At 41.0% G+C, this 19,243-nt stretch overlaps 1 protein-coding gene across 2 annotated transcripts in view; it reads right to left on the bottom strand.

Annotated features, from left to right (window-relative positions):
- The window catches only part of cntnap5a (contactin associated protein family member 5a), a 144,721-nt gene extending 126,765 nt beyond the window's left edge, over positions 1–17,956 (bottom strand). For both annotated transcript variants that reach the window (XM_087830168.1, XM_087830169.1), the window contains exon 1: positions 17,737–17,956. In XM_087830168.1, coding sequence (XP_087686294.1) covers positions 17,737–17,809 — 73 coding nt within the window. In that variant the 5' untranslated portion in view covers positions 17,810–17,956. The remainder of the gene's footprint in view (positions 1–17,736) is intronic.
- Positions 17,957–19,243: the final 1,287 nt, after the last annotated feature.

Here is a 19,243-nt window from a genome sequence, read left to right on the forward strand (position 1 = left end):
CTTTTTATTTCATTCGATTTTTTTGTCCATCTGAGACAATCGTGTTATCCACAATCAGTCCACAATTGAATAATCCTCTTATTGTTGTGGAAGCAACGCGCTATTTCAGCAATCCTTTGTATCGGCTGGTTCTTGAAATAGTCTTCTTCATCCTGAGGTCATATGCACATAATCATTGTCTTGGATTATAGCTGGACACAGTTTCTTCTTCTCTGAAGTCTAATTCATGCACTGGCACGGTGATCTTAGTGCAGAGCAGAACAAGAACGAGCAGCTGGAGTCACAGTTTGTCTATAAAGGAAAAGCCAACTATATTATAGCTTCTTAAAAAGGAGGCTAATTAGGAACTTATAGTGCTGAGAGGAATAGTGGTTTTAATTTCATGCGCGACATTAATTTTTCAAATACAGCTGCACCAGTGAAGAGATAAGACTGTGTTTTTGAAGCCGCTTTGATGTACTGTAATATTCTCCATTGTTAGCAATAAAGAGCATGTGGGGAGGGGCTTGCATTAAACGAGCACACCCCTAATCATGTGACTCGCACGTATTAATGACAATAATTTAATTAATTTTAAACGTCATGAAGCATTGACTAAATTAAACTGTAAACCTGCTCAGATACATAAGCTGGTCTGGTAACCAGTAGGGCTGCCACAAACGATTATTTTGATAGTTGACTAATCAGATCATCATCCATTGGACGTAAAACGTACAGCTTATTGCACCAGCAGCATCTTCTCTTATATAACTATCATTAGCTTACAGCTTTAAGTGTTTAAGGTATGTGCTAACTAAAAATAAAGACAAGATGATAGTTATAAATAAATTAAATTTTAATTAAATGTGCAGATTGTTTCGGTGGAGTTCTATAAACTCCGCCGATTTACTCAGGAACAAATAAATCACTGAAAAAAGCCAAACAATAACATTTTTAAGTTATCTAAGTGACTTATATATCATGTTTAACCTGAGTAGCGAAAGACGGCGGTTAGCCTAGCCCGCGGCTAGCTATCGAGCTAGTGGGTAACAGATGTCTCCGAAAACGTCGGAGCGCTTTTGAAAATATGTGGCGTCTTGATAAACTGAGCAGATATTTGAGGTTTACACAGCTACATTCTCGCCTGAAAATACGTTAAACGTTTATTTTGTGACCCAGAAAGAATAATAAGAGTAATATTAAAACTAACTAGCCGCCGCCATTGTTGGAAACTGAGCTGGGCTGCGCTATGAATTCTGGGACACAGCTTCTTCTTCTTCTTCGGGGTTTAACGGCAGCTGGCATCCTTGTACATGCAGTGCTGCCATCTTCTGTTTCAGTCCGTTATTACACTCTTAAATCCTGCTACTTATTCCTGCGTCTTTTGGGATCTTACAAAGCTTCAAACGACACGTCGACTATTAAATCAGTCGTCGACGATTTTGATAGTCGACGTAATCGTGACTAGTCGACTAATCGTGGCAGCCCTAGTAACCAGTCAGTTTACCAGTTTGTTTGTGTCCACGCTAAGAACCAGAAAGCTCCAAACTGGCCTGTTTCTTTCTCTTACTTGAGCATCAGCTCCACTGACACCACGCTGCTGTGCAGCCTCTTCTCTCATCGAAACACACAAGTCACACTGGTCAGTTCATTATTACTCAAGTAACACGATCTCTACATGCTGCAAATATGTCCTGCAGGTACGATGCAGTCACCATAAATAATCACTCGTCTTTAAAATTCACACAAATACATACTCTTCGGTTTAGTGTAGCACAAAGTAACATTACATAAAGCTTGAAATGCAACAATGTGGCGAAACAGATCAGTGTCTACACACATTGGTTACCACAGCCTATGTTTTATTAAAAGGCTTTCTCAGACGGTCCACAAACACTGTGATCTGCATCGCTCTGAAGGAAACTGTATAAACCGAGTTAAGCTATTTATCAAAGTTATCGTCTGCTCTTGTTCTCCGAGTGATTATTTTGATTTATTCTTTCAAGAAGAAAGAACAAAGTTTGCACGCCACAAATGGATTATTGACGAGTCTCCACTCCTGACACTGCTGGAGTAAATTCAGCAATTACTTTAAAATATGCAGCCAAATCCCAGCCCGCCGTTATAATCACATTACATACTCCTCTCGATGCGATGCACATCCAACACGGCCTTCCATTCATGACGGTGTGTTTACACTCTCACCGTAGCATCCACGTGTAGGCCGCTCGCCTTTTCCCACAACAAGAACTTCCTACTCTGAGCTTAGACACACAGACCGACTGTGGTTCTGTCAAAGCTGCCGTTGCTCCCAGGACGAGCTTAAATGGTGATTCTAAATGCCCACAGGTGTGGATGTGAGTGGGAATGGCTGTCGGTCTCTCTGCGTTAGGCCTGCATCAGCGACCTGTGTAGGATGTTCCCCGCCTCTTATGCTAGCTGGGATATGACCCATGACCCCGATAATCAGAGGAGGGTCGATAGGCTTTAAGAACAAAGGAAAGCATGTTTTTAGCTTCAGTAAATCAGCTTTATATTCGTGTAGAAAGTGAAAAAGCGTTTAAACGGAAAGTTAAAGGATTCAAAAGTAACTGGACAGACACACAAACACAATGACGACAACGTGTGGCTTCACAGGGTTTTGTCAGTGCGTGTGAGTCATGTGCTGCCAAACCTCTTTCATTAAAGCCGTGACATGGCAATTTAAAACTGATCTACTGCGTTTTTCCTGTGAAATATGTCCTGTTATAATAAATATGTCCATACGTTTCCAGTTATAATGTTAGCAAATTATTCAGACTGCTAAAGAAACCTCGGTTTCATGTTTCGGTACTCGTTGATCTAGTTGACGTCAACGACGGGGGGATTCCTTATTGCCTCATGTCCTCACAGAATAATCTGTGGTCTGAGAAAACAGTGAATATATTTACAGTAGTTAAACATGTGAGGCAGGTTCCTCATCTAACATCCACAGCTAGCTGAACGAGCAGATGTTATTAGCTAACGGGAGGCTGTGTCACCTCGTGTATTCTCACTCTATTCCTTCTCATTTTCATGTTTGCTTTTATGTTGTAGGTCTCAGCGTCAGTCATTTCCTGTTTTATTTTGGTGCCTGTTCCTCCCGGTATCTCGGTCTAGCTCACTAGACTCACTATGTGTTAACAGACCTCTCTGCATTGAATCATATCTGTTATTAATCTCTGTCTCTCTTCCACAGCATGTCTTTATCCTGTCTTCCTTCTCCCAACCAATCACAGCAGATGGCCCCGCCCCTCCCTGAGCCTGGTTCTGCTGGAGGTTTCTTCCTGTTAAAAGGGAGTTTTTCCTTCCCACTGTCGCCAAAGTGCTGCTCATAGGGGGTCATATGATTGTTGGGTTTTTCTCTGTATCTATGAAGCGCCTTGAGGCGACTTTTGTTGTGATTTGGCGCTATATAAATAAAATTGAATTGAATTGAATTGAATAGCTTTACTTCCTCATTAGCCATCACGCTGTGTTTGTATCTATGGCCTCAGTCTTTGCTTCCTCTTTGCTATCTCTGGTTTGGTTTTCCTCGTCTGTGAGTTATTTTGTACTTTAATAAAACTGCCTTTGACTTTATCCCTTATGTTTTACAAACATCTTTATATATCATCGCTGAGTTTTCCCAGGCTCACAAGAAACAGGACAATTGACAGGCAAGCAGCTTCATGGCCAGGTGAGGCCTGCCCCTCCTGGACAAGAGATTTGGGTTTGATTCCAAGCGGTGACTTTGAATTTGTAGCTGCTGACTACAACTCTCATATGAAGTCTAAAGAGATTCTGACACCAGTGACGCCTGAAAAACTCAAATAAATCTAGAAGAGAGATGGAAAAACCTTACAGATATTTGCATTAACTAATAGTTAAACGTGGCTGGACTGTACATGTTATCATGTGGTACGGGGCAAGAAAATGCCATCTGTATAAGACATTTAAACGAGTTGTAAATCAAAGCAAAGGTGGTCCAGAGAAGGAGACGTTAAGCCAAGAGAAACCACAGAGTCAATAATATGAAAAGACACATGATAGCATCTGGTGACAGAGTGGCCTCGGACCTCTGTGTGGTATTGATAAAGCTTCATATGATAGCATGCACAGGCTAACAGGCTTTGGGCCTCAGTGACCTATGCTCAGTGTACACCAGAGATTGGCGAACAATTAGATCCACGCTGAACACAGGGGCGCTCTTATCGATGCAAATGATCGAGGACTGGCTGTTTTACTGTAGCGATTCACGTCTGCGCACGCTGGATACAATCTGGAGGGAGCTCCGAGCATTTAAAGGCAGCCTGCGGCACGAGTTATCGACAGTTTGAGTGATTATATGCATCACATCTGCCAAACATTAATTATTCAGCACCCATTCAGGAATGTAGTGAAACAGGAAACGTGATACTTTTCTGTTGGATTATTGGATTTCTGGGAGCATCTGCTATAGACAAGCTGATAATGGGATAATGTCTTGTTGACAGAAAGAGAACAAAGGGCAAAAAAATTGGTGATAACAAAAGATGCAGTAAATAAAAGGTTGGTATGAACAGCTCTGATGGCACCTGTCAACAGAACATTAAAAGACAGCAGTTATCATGTTATTGCCAAAACATCACGTTTCCTGTTTATTGCATAGAAGCTTTGCAGAGCGTTGCTCCAGTGCTCCACATGTATGAGTATTAACATTAAAGCTTTTGTGTTGCCTATTTTGGTACCTAACGTTCTGTTGACTTTAACCTTTGTGACTGCCTGTCTATGACAAGCGCTTAATAAATCAACTTTACTTACTTATCATTAGGGGTGGGAGAAAAAATGGATACTGTGTAGCATGGTGATATTTTGTTTGCTAATAATGTATCGATACAGGGACAGCAGAAATCGATATTTTGTTACAAAAAAGGTTTTTGTAACAAAATATCACGATACTGTGTAGCATGGTGATATTTTGTTTGCTAATAATGTATGGATACAGCGACAGCAGAAATCGATATTTGTTACAAAAAAGGTTTTTGTGCTCTGACTTCAGAGCATGTTGATCCTTTTTCTGAGCAAGAATCCTGACATTCCTTCACTGTCCAAATGTGTTTAATAAACATGACAGTTTACTTATTTTAATTGAAGACATGTTTTATTTTAATTAAGTTTAAAACTTTTTTATTTAATGTAAAATTATATTTTGTTTTAATTTACTTTCAAATTCTTCAGTTGCTGAAGGGGCTGCATAGTTTTCATAAACTGCATAGTTCAGAATAGCTATAATTGTACCAGATGGTTGATTCAGTTAAGTTGGACTAGACTGTAATACAAACCGTTCAGTTTGTCAACAATAAAACTGAAATGAGAGAAAGACTGAGTGTGAGACTTTGATATTAGAGAAAATGAATATTGATAAAGTTTACCTTTATGTACAGAATCTGAATATCGCAAAATATTTTAAAAAATTGCAATAATATCGTATCGTGCGTTAAGTATTGTGATAATATCGTATCGTGCGTTAAGTATCGTGATAATATCACATCGTGCGTTAAGTATCGTGATAATATCGTATCGTGAGTTAAGTATCGTGATAATATCGTATCGTGCGTTAAGTATCGTGATAATATCGTATCGTGCGTTAAGTATCGTGATAATATCGTATCGTGCGTTAAGTATTGTGATAATATCGTATCGTGAGTTAAGTATTGTGATAATATCGTATCGTGAGTTAAGTATTGTGATAATATTGTATCGTGCGTTAAGTATCGTGATAATATCGTATCGTGAGTTAAGTATCGTGATAATATCGTATCGTGCGTTAAGTATTGTGATAATATCGTATCGTGAGTTAAGTATCGTGATAATATCGTATCGTGAGTTAAGTATCGTGATAATATCGTATTGTGCGTTAAGTATCGTGATAATATCGTATCGTGCGTTAAGTATCGTGACAATATCGTATTGTGCGTTAAGTATCGTGATAATATCGTATTGTGCGTTAAGTATCGTGATAATATCGTATCGTGCGTTAAGTATCGTGACAATATCGTATTGTGCGTTAAGTATCGTGATAATATCGTATCGTGCGTTAAGTATCGTGATAATATCGTATTGTGCGTTAAGTATCGTGATAATATCGTATCGTGGGATGTATGGTGATTCCCACCTCTACTTATCATGGAAAAATAATGTAATCCATCTAACCCACCCACCTGGACGATTTTCAGTCAAATGTTTACATTAATATGTTCTGAGAAAATCCACAAACATTATGTAAAGCTGGACGTACCCTTCTGTCCTCTGTAAAGCGCAAATGTGGCGTGGAGCTGCGGTAGGCCGCTCCTCTGCTTTATAAAGCGAGTCAGGTTGAACACAGGAGAACAGCTCCCTTCATCGATCACCTCACTAAACTCATTTGTGATGAGTTTACAGTCTTACTGAATGCTATACACAGTTTTCCTCGATTACAGTACCAAAGGAGATGAAGTTGGGTGATGTAGTTCCCCTCACTCATAAAATACCAAGATGGTGACGTCACCCACCAGAGGCCGCGTGGTGACCACATCCATCCTAAATATACAGAGTATAGCTCAAAAATCTACATGGTGTGTTTGTTATGCTACAGAGTTTACAAAAGCTGACACTAAACAGCACATTCATCGCAGTGTTACTGTTACTGCATCCAACAGACAAACTGCAACACTGTAGCACTGTGGCTGTGGTGACTGCAGCTGCCCTGCTGCACTGGCTTCTATTCAAATAATTGATATGAGGCTGAGGATACGTGTGCCTCAGCCACACTTTAGTGTTTCTGTCAGGAATCAGCAGAGGAGTCATTGTTTAGCCACCCAGGACTTAAACTTTAAACACAGCACTCTGTTACAGAGTTCAGCAATGCTGAAGCTTTAATTAACACTCAACAAAGCCACGTCAATTAACTGCACATATTATAAGCCATTATAAACAAACAGTCACAGTAATAATCAGCCCTCTACACACAATTATAGCCATAGCCAGTCTTAATCAGCCTCGGCAGCAGGCGGTTGTAGCCTAATAATATATTCTAAAGAGCTGGATTAAGTAGCTTCATTTACTAGCTCTAGTTAAGTAGCTACATTGACCCAGACTTTGCACTAAGCAGTCAGAGCTGAGGCTGTATGGACCCACGCCGTGCTTAAAGGCACTGGCCTTCTTCTATGGATCAGAGGGAAGGATGCAACATTTATTGCATGGTAGTGGAAATCTGGTGGGCAAAGCAAACGCAGCTCATAAAAGAATCAAAGATGCAACTGCAAGTTTGAGTCCAGAGGAATCAGGTTTTCTTTCCTTGGCTCCCATCACGATCAATATTCAATAACATTGCATGCAGTAGCTTAACACAATAACAAAACTCCATAAAACACTACGCTGGAGCATAAAGAGTTTCTGCGTCTATTTACCTTTAAATTTATGACTTTTTTTTTGAGTCTGAATGTTCAAAGTAAGCTTTTTTTCCTCATATTTCATGATTGTCACCGTCCCCAGTGCATCCATTTTATTGGCAGGGTGGGTGTTGATAATCCTTTCAAACCCTCTGCCAGTAACATGGAAACAGAAAGCGTATTCATTGCAGTCTATAGATCGGGGACGGGCGCAGCATCGCTCTGTGACCAGCGTGGCTGGAAAAGGGAAGAGGTCTCCTGGCGCCGTAATCGCCACTCGAGACGTGGCAGAAATTATTTCTCTAAATAGTCTGATATCATGTGTCAGCACGTTTCCTTCGTTCTTACTGCGATCAGAAAGCACTTTATTCTCGATCTGCACAGACAAGAGAGCGTCTACTCTGTGCTGAGAGGAATCAACTCTGACAGGACAGATAAAGATGAATAATAAGATCTGAAGCTCGTTTCCTGTCACAGATATTTCTGTGACATCGATCCTTAATTAGTGAAAACAATCAATGAATGGTTTTCTACATGTAGCTGTTATAAATTAGTTATAAATGAACAGTTTTTATTGAACAACTTTGCTCACCAACCTCTTTTCATGCATGTATAAGAAACATCCATGTGTGAAGTTCGTTTCCTCATAAATGATTTATCAGTGACAAAGACGAGATAAAAAAGTCTCTTTATTTCACGCCTTTGACTAATTCTGACGAGATCTTACAGAGAGGCTGGTATCTGTGGGAGTTATCGATATACTGGTCCGGTGTGTTAGTGAGAGGAGACACGACGGCTTCAGTATGTATGAACTATCCTGTAGTATATGTCACGAGTTGATAAACTCCTTTGTCAACAACTATCTGCTGCGTTTGCTAATAATGAACCAGTCCTGATGCTGAGTACGGCCCAAACCGAGGATCAGTGAGATAACAGACCAGTTGCTGCTGAATCAGTAATGCAATAAGTTCAAGTTCAAGTTCAAGTTCAAATTTTATTCGCCACATGCAGTGGAATGAACCCGCCCCCCGACCTTACACACACGAAACAGACATCACACGGGGATACAAGTCAGAGAACGGTAGCGTTACAGAAAAACCACTGAAATGTACACTACAATGGGAAAGTACAAGAGGAAAAAAGAGACCTCTACTCATGCTGGGCTACAGGAGGACAGGAAACAAAAAACAAAAAACAAAAAAAACAACAATAAACCAAATGAAGACAAAGAAAACCATTAAAATCATGGTATTCACCTCATTTGCTGCCTCTAGTTTCATTTCCACTCAGTGCAAAAGGATTTGAGTGTAGGCTGATTTTCTCTGAAGGCCAACAGATCGCTGTGACACAGGTTTCACCTTTGTAAACATTTTATTGATAAATTCGTCGACTCACAGACACACTTATTTTTTGTACCATCTATTTTTTGGTCACCTTGTATGATGCTGCACGTTCATTGGCTGAGTTTTTCCTTCCAAACTAGTTTGTCTCTATTACTGTACAGTCTTCACCTTTTAACCCTTTAAGACCTACCATAGAACCAAGTCCACCAGAGCTTATATTATATTTTTACATGCTGTGGAGCCATTTTTGGGAGCATTTCAAGTTGCTATACATCAATACAACCATTACAGCCCAGATTTTAATAATATGTCTGCATTAAGTGCATAGTAATTACATAAATTGCAAAAAAGTGCAATAAACTACAAAAAAATTGAAAATTGTTTTTGTTTTTTAACATATATTTCTAGTTAGAGAAATTTAAGAGGCTTATCCCTCAAAACTGTAAATACAAAAAAGTTGCACAAAATAGTTTCCCACCACAGGAAATTTATTTTGAGTGTCTTCATAGTTTTATTTTTGAAATACACCAATTTTTATATACTGCAGGAAAAACGAAAATAAATATTATAGTGCAAAATTGCAAAAAAGCAGCATATGCATCAAAATAAACTATTTCCAGCAGTGCAATATGAGTCCTAAGCATCCCAGAAACCACACAGAAAGTCATAAAGTCAAACATAACTTTTAAAAACACCAGTATAGGCTCATGAGGCCCTGATGGTAAAAAAACGACATTTCCACAAAATGACGTCACTTCCGGTTTTGGGCAGGTCATGGCGGACATGTGATAGTTCGCGCTGACGTCTAATCCAACGTAGGAAGTGTTACAAACAGCTGATCGGATCAGCAAAGCGTGTTTCTGGAATATTATGTTTTTGTTGCTGCAAGTGCTTTTTATGCAGTGTTTGCAAAGTTATATGTGGAAGGAAACTGTGACCGAGGACAAGCTGATGGCATAAGATGTAAGTACAACTCCTCCGGTTTCATATGCAAAAAAAATTATTGCGCTAGCTCACGTGGTTGCAGAGCTACCGGGATTTAAAAATAGTTACGCAAAACAGAGCGTGCTGCTCCGACCGGCTTTAAAGGGTTAAACCAGCAAAGGTGACTGTTGTGATTTGGAAACACCTTAGAAATAAACAGCAACATTATTTTAGTGAAGTCATAAAATACCCGACTTCAGTGTCTCGACTCTGTCCAAAGGATTCTCTGCAGCTTTTTTGTCTTCAAAGGAGCTCAGAAAGAAAAGTGTCAGGACTTCTTTGAGTTTCTTGAAGACGTTTCATCCAAGAAGCTTCTTTAGTTCTAAGAACAACTGGTGGAGAGTCCCAGATTCAAGCCCTATGGGAGCGTCCCCGAGAGGGTCATGGACCTGCTATTGATCCTCTGCCTGATCACATGAGCCAGGGTGTAAAAACAGGTGTAGGTCACAATCAGCCGAGGCTTTTCTTCCCGAGCTCCTTCTACTACGACGAACCTTCACAGACAGTCTTTGTCTTATTTGCAGCAGTGTTTCATTTTACAGTTTATTGTTGATGTTATTTGCAGATTTGTAATCACCGCCATCGTTTGACAGTTGTGACTGTTGCAGAGATTTGTGCAGAAGAAGAGTCCCCTGGATATTCATCATCTCTGGCTGGTGTTTGGGTTTTTATCGAGCTAACTGATGCAAACAGAGCCGACTGTGCTGAACCAGAGTCTGCATGTGTTTCAGTGGGCGGCGTTTCTGGGCCTGATTCAACCAAGTTTGAAATTCTTCAACACTTTTTGTTGTTTCGATTACAATAAGACTTTCCCTACTAACTATCTAAAGTTCATCCAGAGAAGCATTCAGAACGACAAAGAAACTTTGAGTCTCCGTGAGCACTGTGCAGCGAGCACGCGATGGCTCTAATCCTTGTGATCATATATACTCGTACAACAATCCAGTCAAGTGGGTCCCTCCTGATGATGAGAGCGCACCTTCCTCCCAGGTTGTTTCGTCTTGCAGAAGAACTGTAGTATATGTTTAAACATGAGGAAAAGTGGCGGCGCTGCCACGCCACAGCGCTCTGCCTCATTTACCTTTTGATAAATTCATCAGGCCTCGGATGCGTACAGCTGTAGGTGTTCCCCGAGTGCCTGCTTCACATTCATTAGCGAGCGAATGTGCAGCTGCATCGGCGCCGTCGCTGCTCCTGTGAAGCCGCGTGCCGTCTCCGCTCCGACGTGTTTCAGGTGCTTCAGATGCGAAATAATTAGTTTTGAAGTGTCTGCTCGCCGAGCTAACTTCAAGCATGAAATCTTAAGTAAATATGTGTGTCCGCTGCTTTGCCACACTGCTGATTCAATCTTATAAAAACTGGATGCCTGGAGAAGCGGTCTCCGCTCGTTGCGAGGGGATCACTTAAAGCACAGCAATATTCCTCCCACAGACTCACACTGAAGAGTGTCATAACAGCGGGTAATGAAAGCCTTTTTCCTGCCAAAAGCAAATTCCTTCCATCCCTTCAAATCATGCCTCACGCTGGCCTGTGACCAGCCCTTGGGTGGCCTTATTAAAGAAGTTGAACCAGATAATGATTATGAATTATGCCACAGCGCTACAAGAATAGTTCAGCCAAAGTGTGCTTTTGGAAAATAACATGTACTTAGCAATGCAAAGTGTGCTGGGAAGCATGTAACATGCTGAAGTTACAAATATCAGACAGCCTGAAACACAAAGATGAGAGAAAGTTAATCCTCAGCTCTTTGGATGATTAATTAACTTGTAGCACGAGCGGCTTTTCCAGTGTTGCTCTGCCTCTCCGACGTTCTCTAGTAATTAAATCGTCTCGAGAGCTGATAGGACAGAACGAGCAGTCCTGAGATATCATCTGGGAAATGTTATGTTTGTTTTTGATCACAAAAATAATAAAAGAGAGACACTAGCATAGGTGCACCTGCACATCTTACTTCTGGCTTCTTTGGGTCCATTTTTTAGGTATTTTTGCTTTTACAACCCGTCTCCAACTTTTTCACTACATTTACAAACTCGTCTTTATTGTTTCAGAAACTGTGATCTTGCCCTGAGATGAAACGATCCAGTGAAATTATAAAGGAAATGTTGTATTTGTTCACTACTTTGAGGCCTGTGTTTTTCCCATCCCATAGTGTTGTTTTTTCCCAGTACAGTATCAGGATATCCGATGAGTAAGAACTATAAATTTCCATTAATTTGTCAGCAGCTCTAAAAATGTTTGGATGAACCTGTGGACAGATGAAGACGACCTCAGAGTGTCTCTTCGCCCTCTGTTCCTCTCAGCGGGCACTCATGCAGCCGACCCTGCTGCCATCATTTTTTATTCCTTCAATAAATGCATGTAAATAACCCAGATTACAGCTATTAACCAAGACTGTGATGATTAGCCTGGTGCAGCTCTGTCAGTTCAAGAACATTCAGTCTGTCCTCTCCACACTGCCTTTAAACATCGAACACAAAACTGACAACAATACTGTCATTTAAAATATGATCACACACACTGACATCATCAGGCTTCTGATTGGCCCACATGTCTGTATAGTTAGGGTTATATAACCACCTCTTGCTTTGATGCCTCTTAACACCAATTTTTTTTGCATTTTTAAAGGAGTTGAAAGGTTGTTGTTTCCTGAGCATTAAGCCTAAAGTTCAGGACCGTCAACAGCCAGCAGCCCCACCTGAGTTCTGCACCACAGCAGCTGTGACACGAACACCAAGCAACGCTGAACCGCTGCATGCTCCCTGTTCATTTTTATTGAGCTGTAGCAGGTCGGAAAGTAGTTAATGAACTTCAGCTTCTATACATATAAACTGCAAACATTCTCAACATGATATTATGGTTCAGTCTTTCCATGACGCCCACGTGTGTGTCCTAGTCTGGTGAAAGTTTGCTAACATGCTCACAGGAACATTTTTTATTTTCTCTGCTTGGTAGCAAAAACAACCAAGGTGGTTTTGAAGATGTCGTACAAATGAACCTTGTGCAATAGCAGGACCGTGTTAATGTGCATGCTCAGCCAAATGTCCAGGTCACTAGTAAAACATACAAAGATAAGATACAGCCTGCTTTATCTCAGCTGATGTATAAATGTGCTTTGAGTGGTCCACACCAGCCTCAGTCATTAAAAACCACAAAGCCAGCAGGGGAATTGTGCAGTGAGCTCGGTACATTTAAAAGAAAGCACTCAAGCCCTACATGATACACTGATAGCGCTGATAGTGCTACTGGAGAACACGCTGTGGTTTCTTATTGTCAGCACATATTTCCACTACAGTCAATAAAACTCGATTTTTACTATAATAATAAAGTAAGTGTTATTTCCATATATTTGTGGTCCCGTTGCCTGTTTCCAGCATTGTTGGACCAATGAGCCGATAACATAAAACAAACGCGGGCATATCGCCGTGTCTTTGTGGAGCCAAAGGACGCACACACGGGCCTCTCAGAGGAAAATGGCTGCCATTAACTCTGTCACCCGATAAACCAGCGATGATGCATCTTTGTTCGCTTCCTCGTTTCCCCAGCGGTAAATATGAGAGCGGCTCTTTGACCTCCAGGAGGAGCTCGCCGTTTCATCAGACCACACGTGTCAAACCTGATCACAGGTCACGTTTGAAAACGCATCACTGTCACGGGTGACTAATGCAGCTGTCGTCTGAGCTCAGGTTCCCACCTTAACACAAACCGCTTAAATCCTGACGCAAACCTCAAAGACAGACGAGCACATGAGACGACGGCGTGCTCGTGCTGAGTTCTTTCACTGCTGGAAATCACTTTTTACTCTTTCAACATGACAAGAAAGGACAAGAAAGGTTACGAAGCTCCTTTTTACACAAACCATCAACATATCAGTTTAAACAGAAGCTGCACTGACTGTTAGTTCTTAAGACACGTCACACTTTGTTAGGCTGCAGCTAAAACACAGCTGATGGGTTTATTCTCATAATCAGGAACACAGAAGCACATCATATAGATCCAACTTAGAGCTGGGCAATATGAGATTTTTTCATATCACGATATGTTTTCATTTCAGGCGATAACGATATATATCACGATACGTTTTTTCATTTCAGGTGATAACGATATATATCACGATATGTTTTTTCATTTCAGGCGATAATGATATATATCACGATATGTTTTTCATTTCAGGTGATAACGATATATATCACGATACGTTTTTTCATTTCAGGTGATAACGATATATATCACGATATGTTTTTTCATTTCAGGCGATAACGATATATATCACGATATGTTTTTTTCATTTCAGGTGATAACGATATATATCACGATATGTTTTTTTCATTTCAGGCGAGAACGATATATATCACGATATGTTTTTTTCATTTCAGGTGATAACGATATATATCACGATACGTTTTTTCATTTCAGGCAATAACAATATATATCACGATACGTTTTTTTTATTTCAGGCGATAACGATATATATCACGATACGTTTTTTTTATTTCAGGCAATAACAATATATATCACGATACGTTTTTTTTATTTCAGGCAATAACAATATATATCACGATACGTTTTTTCATTTCAGGTGATAACGATATATATCACGATATGTTTTTTTCATTTCAGGCGATAACGATATATATCACGATATGTTTTTTCATTTCAGGTGATAACGATATATATCACGATATGTTTTTTCATTTCAGGCGATAACGATATATATCACGATATGTTTTTTCATTTCAGGTGATAACGATATATATCACGATACGTTTTTTCATTTCAGGTGATAACGATATATATCACGATATGTTTTTTCATTTCAGGCGATAACGATATATATCACGATACGTTTTTTCATTTCAGGTGATAACGATATATATCACGATATGTTTTTTCATTTCAGGTGATAACGATATTTATCACGATATCAGCCAAATAACTATATTTGTAAGATTTAAATGTGCCGTTGCTCACAAGTAAAATGTGAAATAATCAGCAGCTTGTTTTGATTTAAATATTTATTTCCCATAATAAGTTCAACAGGGTAGATGTACTTAAGGAACATGAGACTTTTTCAGATAAATAAAGGCAAATATTGCAAACTACACAAAAGGCAGCCGCTAAAGCATTTAAGCTTCAAAACAGAACAAACAAAACAGACTAAATTGTCAATTCCACTTAGAAACAAAATATTAATTCTAAAAATAAATCTTAGTTTGTTTTACAGAAGAACAGACAAAACTTTTGTCAATATCAAATAAACTGAGAACTAAAAGGAAATTCTCGATCTCTCCTTGTTGTATAGCTTAGCTTTTCAAACAGTTTTAACAGTTACTTTAGTCTGACAAAAGCCAAATGACGAATTAGCGACGAATGCACCGCTTTATTGTATTTCCAGACTTGCTTTCGGCACAATTTACAGTGCGCGCTACTCTGTTTTTGTCAGACTTGAAATAGCAGAAATACCTTCACGCTACAGAACTTCTCTGGCTCTTCTGTTTGACAATCTCTCCGGCATTGGAACCATTATCTGTTTTCTCTTCGGTAACCTTCGCTCACGCTCTCAGTTGATTTTTCCTCCATTACCCGGGCGGCACGGCGGCTGGCTGCTTCCCAAACAAATACACATGTGCGGCTTGGCACTTGTGCTGTACGTAACAAGTCACGTGACATGACACTGCGGCTCTGATTGGTTCGGCTCTGCGCTACTTAATTTGGATTGGCTGTTCTTCTGTTTTTTTTAAGAGGACAAGAGCGGTGAGGCCTATCGCAATAGTTTAACTTTTCCATCGAGAAAAAGTTATTTCGCAATACATATCGTTATCGTTCTATCGCCCAGCTCTAATCCAAATCTCAATTATTGTGTAAGAAACTGACATTTGAATTGAAAGGGTTCATCTCTCTCTCTGCCTGATAGAACGAGGTTAGCATGTGAGGCTAAAGCTCAACACACAGTCTAAACATAATAATAATAATGTGGTCATCCTCGCAGCTCTGACTGGAACCACAGAAGCTCCGCCCACCTGGCGTTCACACTACCATACTAAATTCACTTGCATAATTAAACATTTAAAACAGACAGTTTTTGTGACATTGAATGCAAAGCTGGAAAGTTATGAGACACAGTGCTGCTGTGGGGCTTAACAAGCTCCGCCCACCCACAGCATCACACACTGTGTGCTGCAGTTGTTGTGAGGACAAAGACCCAAAGAAACAGACCAGTGGATGACTCAGCTTACTGTAGTTAGCCCAATAAAGTGTGAGCAGCAGGTGAAGAGTGCAGAGTCACAACATTTGCCTTGTTTTTATATTTGTAACAAACAGGTTAAAGGTAGCAGCAGGTAAACAGGCGAATCTGCCTCTAAACAAATAGCTTAAAGAAACATTTAGGGCCAGAATGAACTATTATAGGCATGAAATAACAGAACAGGAACCAACTGGACTTCAGATAGAGAGGCTGACGTCGTCTTAGTGCCCTGAGTTATAATTTTGGTCGACATCAGTGGGAGCTGTGGAATAACTGCACGGCTCATTACTAAAGGTTCATGCTCAGCAGGTCCCTGATGGTTTCCTCTGTTTCCAGTTGGAGAATAGATGCTGTTCCATATCTGTCAGAGCTGAGCTCACCCACAGGCCATCGCGCTTCATGTGTAGCACATGGAAACACGTTTGTTTTAAATAAACAGATTCATACGAGCAGCCGTGCTTTTGTTTGTTTTGGTCGGCAACATTCAAAAGAAGATTTCTGGTTTGTGGTTTGAGACAAAATCTTTGTCTGTTTGGATTCTGCTGAATATGAACTCCACTAGTTCAAACCTTCAGTTTGGATGACTTCAGCCTGTGCTCACTGACCAGAACAGTTCCAGCAAACATTGGTGTGTGCAACAGCTTCTGTACAGAACGACCAACGCAAAGGCCACGAGCCAAAGCAGGTGAGTGGATAAATGCAGGCATGCAGGAGTGAACCTGCACCACGGCCCTTAACCATCCGGGTTCACTGCTGGTCAGTCATATGTCCTCTTATGTTGTTGCCACATGAAAATATAAAGAATTAAAATAAAATTGAATAAAAAATAAAAGTGACCATCTTACATTTACTGTACGTTTACCATGTAACACAGATTTGTATCTGTTTCTGCTGAAGTTGGTGTGAGACATCACAACGATCATCGTGAAGGACACACATTGTGATGCTGTTGAATTGCACATGATGGGACTTTATGATATTTTAACCTCCTGGTTTGCACTTTGTCATTGAGAGAATTCCACAGTCCACTGAGAAACTCTGAGAGTTAATGCTCAAGGCCTTTAAAAAAAGCTTGTTTTTATCCAACCATGAAAACAACGACGGTCAGTTTACTGTAGAAACGAAGGACAGCACAAGTCCTTTATCCTGGGATCAGAACAATTCAATTTGCTTTTACAAAGCTCAGATAGGTGGTCGATAACCAGTCGAGATTATTACTGGACGCAGTACTGCAGGTAAAAACAAACGGCGTCAAATCACGGCGTAAAAGTCTCTTTCTGGAGTGAAAGCTTCTAAGAGGGGGCTTGTACGTAGGAGTCGACCAATACCAGCAGCCGTCTGAGCAGCACATCTGTGGCCAGTCAGCACTTCTGGGTCCCCAACACACATCAGCAAAACACGACCCGAGACGGAGACTCGTAAAAATCCCACATGAAAGCGCCAACTAAGGACGAGCTCCGCAGCGCGTCTGCCTCCAACCAAACGAACCTGTTCGCATGACCTTCATCGCGCAGTCCGTTCAAAGCAAAACCACAGCCAGCAGACATCAACAACTTGTTTATGTGCTCGAAAGCAGAAAGTGAAGTGAGGAGAGACGACACCAGCACCGCGGTGCCGCACAACAATCACGACGCTGCTTCTGCAACAATAGGAAGGCTCGGCTACGAGGCGCGCGTAAAACTCCGCCGGTCGGAGCAGCCCCTGATTCAGGCGCGCCGCCAGCTGTCCGCCCGCAGAGCAGAGGCGCAGACAGGTGAGCGCACTGAGGTGAAACACTTACGGTGAGTGGCGGCGGATGCTCCGCTAAAGACGCTCAGCGTGTAAAGGGTAACCATCGGCAGCAGCAAAACCATTTTCTCAGCTGTAGTGCGCTATTATCCGTGAGTCCGCAGAGAGCAACGCAGCACGGCGGCTCCTCCTCGGTCCTCCGGCTTGGAGGGATAGCAGAGGTCTGATGTGAAGGAGCGAACCGCTCCCACGATGGCACTCCCTCACTGCGAGGTACAGCCCACCCCCGCTCCCCTCGCTGCCTCTCTCTCTCTCTTTGTCGGGTTCACATTTTATTGGCAGAGCGGAGCACTGCGATGCCCGAGCGCTGCTATAAAAACACAGAACAATAGCAAAGATCCGCAGAGAAAAGCCGCAATCGCTGCTGTATATCGCTCCGTGTGTTCACACATCATGAAATAACGCACTTTACAGGCTGCTGATGACTTCATTTCACCGCACAGCAAAAGCTGCTGTGGACGTTTCCAGAAAACACGGGCTTCAAGACTCAAGTCCAGCGCACTTACATGCGTTACATGGACATGCGTGGGAAATATGAACCATTCCACGCGGAATAAACAGTCACGGCACTTTGTTGAAGCCGATGGCAGCTGTCACAGGAGATACTTACATGTTATTTTGTTTCATCGCAACAAAATATCGGATTTTACTTAATACCTCCTTTATTTTATTGTATTTACTTTGACTTAAGATTATATTTGTTTTGTCAAGTTGAATTTTATTTGACTGAGTCTATATCAGGATGTTATTTAGACCATTTGGTTACAGATTCTCCTGTCGTCCATCTTTAAAGACAAACGATCACATAACTTATATAGTTTATTTACTGATTTTTATTAACACTGTAGCTCTTTCACAGGTGATCTTTGGTCGCTCGCTGTTGTTTCATTGGTTTTAGTCCAGTCTTTGTACACAACCATTTCTTAAAGGAGTGTTTTTGTGTTTCTTGTCCTCTTCATACTGACCTATGAGCAGTGTTGGGGAGTAACGGAGTACATGTACCGCCGTTACGTATTTAAAATACAAAATATGAGTAACTGTATTCCGTTACAGTTACCGTTTAAAAAGGTGGTATTTAGAATACAGTTACTTTGTTGAAATAAATGGATTACACGGCGGTACTTCCCTGTTTCATATTGTGGCGGGTCAGGACTGTTTGGGTTTTGTTTGACAGCTACGTTCTGTTGTTCCAGGCGGCGTTACGGTTGCCATGGTTACAGGGTGACGCTCTCTCTCTCTCTGTGCTAAGCTAACAGGCAGAATGCTACAGGTATAGCTGTAAAGAATGTAGCATCATAGGCTGTGTAGTCCGATGAGCCCAGCTGTAAGTAAGCTATTAAGACTCGACTGTACACCGTGTTCGTGTTTTCCTCTGAAACAATAAGTTCTGTTGGAGCAGCCTTTCAACGCCTCTCTCTGTCTCTGCTAGCAAAGTTGACCCAGACAACAAAGTAAAGCTAGTTTTCAGCTACGAGCCCGACACGAACCCACCGTATTAG

This window comes from Neolamprologus brichardi, chromosome 16 (genome assembly GCF_056152115.1).
Source record: "Neolamprologus brichardi isolate AB-2024 chromosome 16, ASM5615211v1, whole genome shotgun sequence".
NCBI classification, from domain to species: Eukaryota; Metazoa; Chordata; class Actinopteri; order Cichliformes; family Cichlidae; genus Neolamprologus; species Neolamprologus brichardi.